The 1981-nt window shown below is 37.7% G+C and overlaps 1 protein-coding gene across 1 annotated transcript in view; it reads left to right on the top strand.

Annotated features, from left to right (window-relative positions):
* The window catches only part of HDX (highly divergent homeobox), a gene marked incomplete at its 3' end in the record, with an annotated part of 41948 nt that overhangs the window by 6645 nt on the left and 33322 nt on the right, over window positions 1-1981 (top strand). The window contains exon 3 of the mRNA XM_077747822.1: window positions 1-923. This exon is cut by the window's left edge and continues 10 nt beyond it. Within this exon, the coding sequence (XP_077603948.1) occupies window positions 1-923 (923 nt within the window). The remainder of the gene's footprint in view (window positions 924-1981) is intronic.

The following is a 1981-nucleotide window of genomic DNA, read 5'->3' as shown; positions in this document are numbered from 1 at the left end:
CATACAGTCCAGCGAGTTCATCAAGTAGACAAGGGACAACCAAGCATTCAGATACACAAATTACAGAAGCACATAAAATTCCTATTCAGAAAACTACCAGTAAAAATGATACTGAGTTTCAGTTGCACATTCCTGTTCAAAGACAAGTAGCACACTGTAAAAATGCTTCTCTTCTCCTAGGTGAAAAAACAATTATCTTATCAAGACAGACAAGTGTGCTAAATGCTGGAAATTCAGTATACAGTCACTCAAAGAAAAACTATGGAAGCTCTTCAATACAGGCCTCTGAGATGATGGTACCTCAAAAGCCATCGGTGTGCCACCGACCTTGCAAAATTGAACCAGTTGGAATGCAAAGGTCTTATAAGCCTGAACACATGAATCTAGCATCACATAACTTATGTGGGCAAAAGCCACCTATTAGAGATCCTTACTGTAGAACACAAAACTTGGAAATCCGTGAAGTATTTTCTTTGGCTGTTAGTGATTACCCCCAGAAAATTCTGGGAGGAAATGCCCCACAGAAGCCTAGTTCAGCAGAAGGAACTTGTTTGTCCATTGCAATGGAGACTGGAGATGCTGATGATGAGTATGCCAAAGAAGAAGAGTTGGCATTGATGGGAGCACAGATACCAAGCTACTCAAGATTTTATGAAAGTGGCAGATCCCTTGGAGGAGAGAACCAAAGTACAGCATTGCCTGGATCAGGAAGAAGTATGCCAAATTCACAAATGGTGAATATTAGAGACTTGTCAGACAATGTATTGTATCAAAACAGAGACTACCATTTGACACCACGGACCTCATTACATTCAGTAGCTACTACGATGTACAGTAATACAAATCCATCACGGAGTAATTTTTCTTCACATTTTCCATCCTCAAACCAATTGAGGTTATCACAAAACCAAAACAATTACCAGGTAATGTATACATTTATTTTATAAAAGTTTTTAAAAAGCTTAGTTTGGTGTGAAAAGCTATGTTTGATATCCAGTTAAACATGAGACCTGGCTCGCTTAACTCATACTTTAGAAGCAATATGAGATTTTTTTGCTTCAGATTGGTGGTTTGAGGTCAACTGTTGCTGGATCTTGTGTTTTCTTTGTCATGTTTAAATTGGTTATTATTTCTTTTCCCATGGAATATAATCATGGAAGCTTTCTTCTGACATTCAGGAAATACTAGTCTTATGGGAAGCATGACATTTCCCATTACTAAAATAAGACTAAATTGACTAGTTTCATCCCTTTGAACATAGATTATTCCTATAATGGTTTTTACTTACAGTTTTTGAAGCTGTCAGTAGATGAGTGGTGCTTTCCATGGATACCTGGCAAGGCAAGTGAATCATTTCCCCAAGAGATGATGGCTGAGAAATCAGAGTATGAGTAACTCAGCCAACTGCTTTTCCTAAAAGTAAATATTTTATTAAAACATCAAGCGGAATATTGATCAAGTTTAAAAAAGGTTATAGAAGAGAGACATTCAGAGTAAAATGTAAAGCAACTTCAAACCTGTGTAAAAAATAGGTGTTATTTCTCCACTATTTCACATATTCAGATTAGATATGCTTCAAATAATCTCAACAGTGAGAAGAAAGCCCACCCCAGAACATCTCTTAAGACCAAGATTTCTCTGAGAAACATGTTTTTGAGGATTGAATAACAGGATATGGATGTTTGCTATTTTTCCTTGCTACTAGCTAGACACTTAGATATTTTCACCACAATATTTAAGTATAATCTAGACTTAAGGGGTGTCTGGGTGGCTCAGTTGGCTAAGCCTTTGATTTCGGCTCAGGTCATGATCTCACAGTTCATGGGTTTGAGACCCATGTTGGGGTCTCTGCTGTCAGCACAGAGTCCAGTTTGGATCATCTGTCTCCCTCTCTCTCTCTCTGCCCCTCCCCCATTTGTGTTCTTTCTGTCTCTCTGTCAAAAATAAATAATACAATTTTTTAAAAAATCTGGACTTGAGA

This window comes from Crocuta crocuta, unplaced genomic scaffold (assembly GCF_008692635.1).
Source record: "Crocuta crocuta isolate KB4526 unplaced genomic scaffold, BGI_CrCroc_1.0 scaffold492, whole genome shotgun sequence".
Classification (NCBI taxonomy): Eukaryota; Metazoa; Chordata; class Mammalia; order Carnivora; family Hyaenidae; genus Crocuta; species Crocuta crocuta.
Note: the sequence above shows the minus strand (reverse complement) of the source record. Positions and strands in the feature narration are given on the sequence as shown.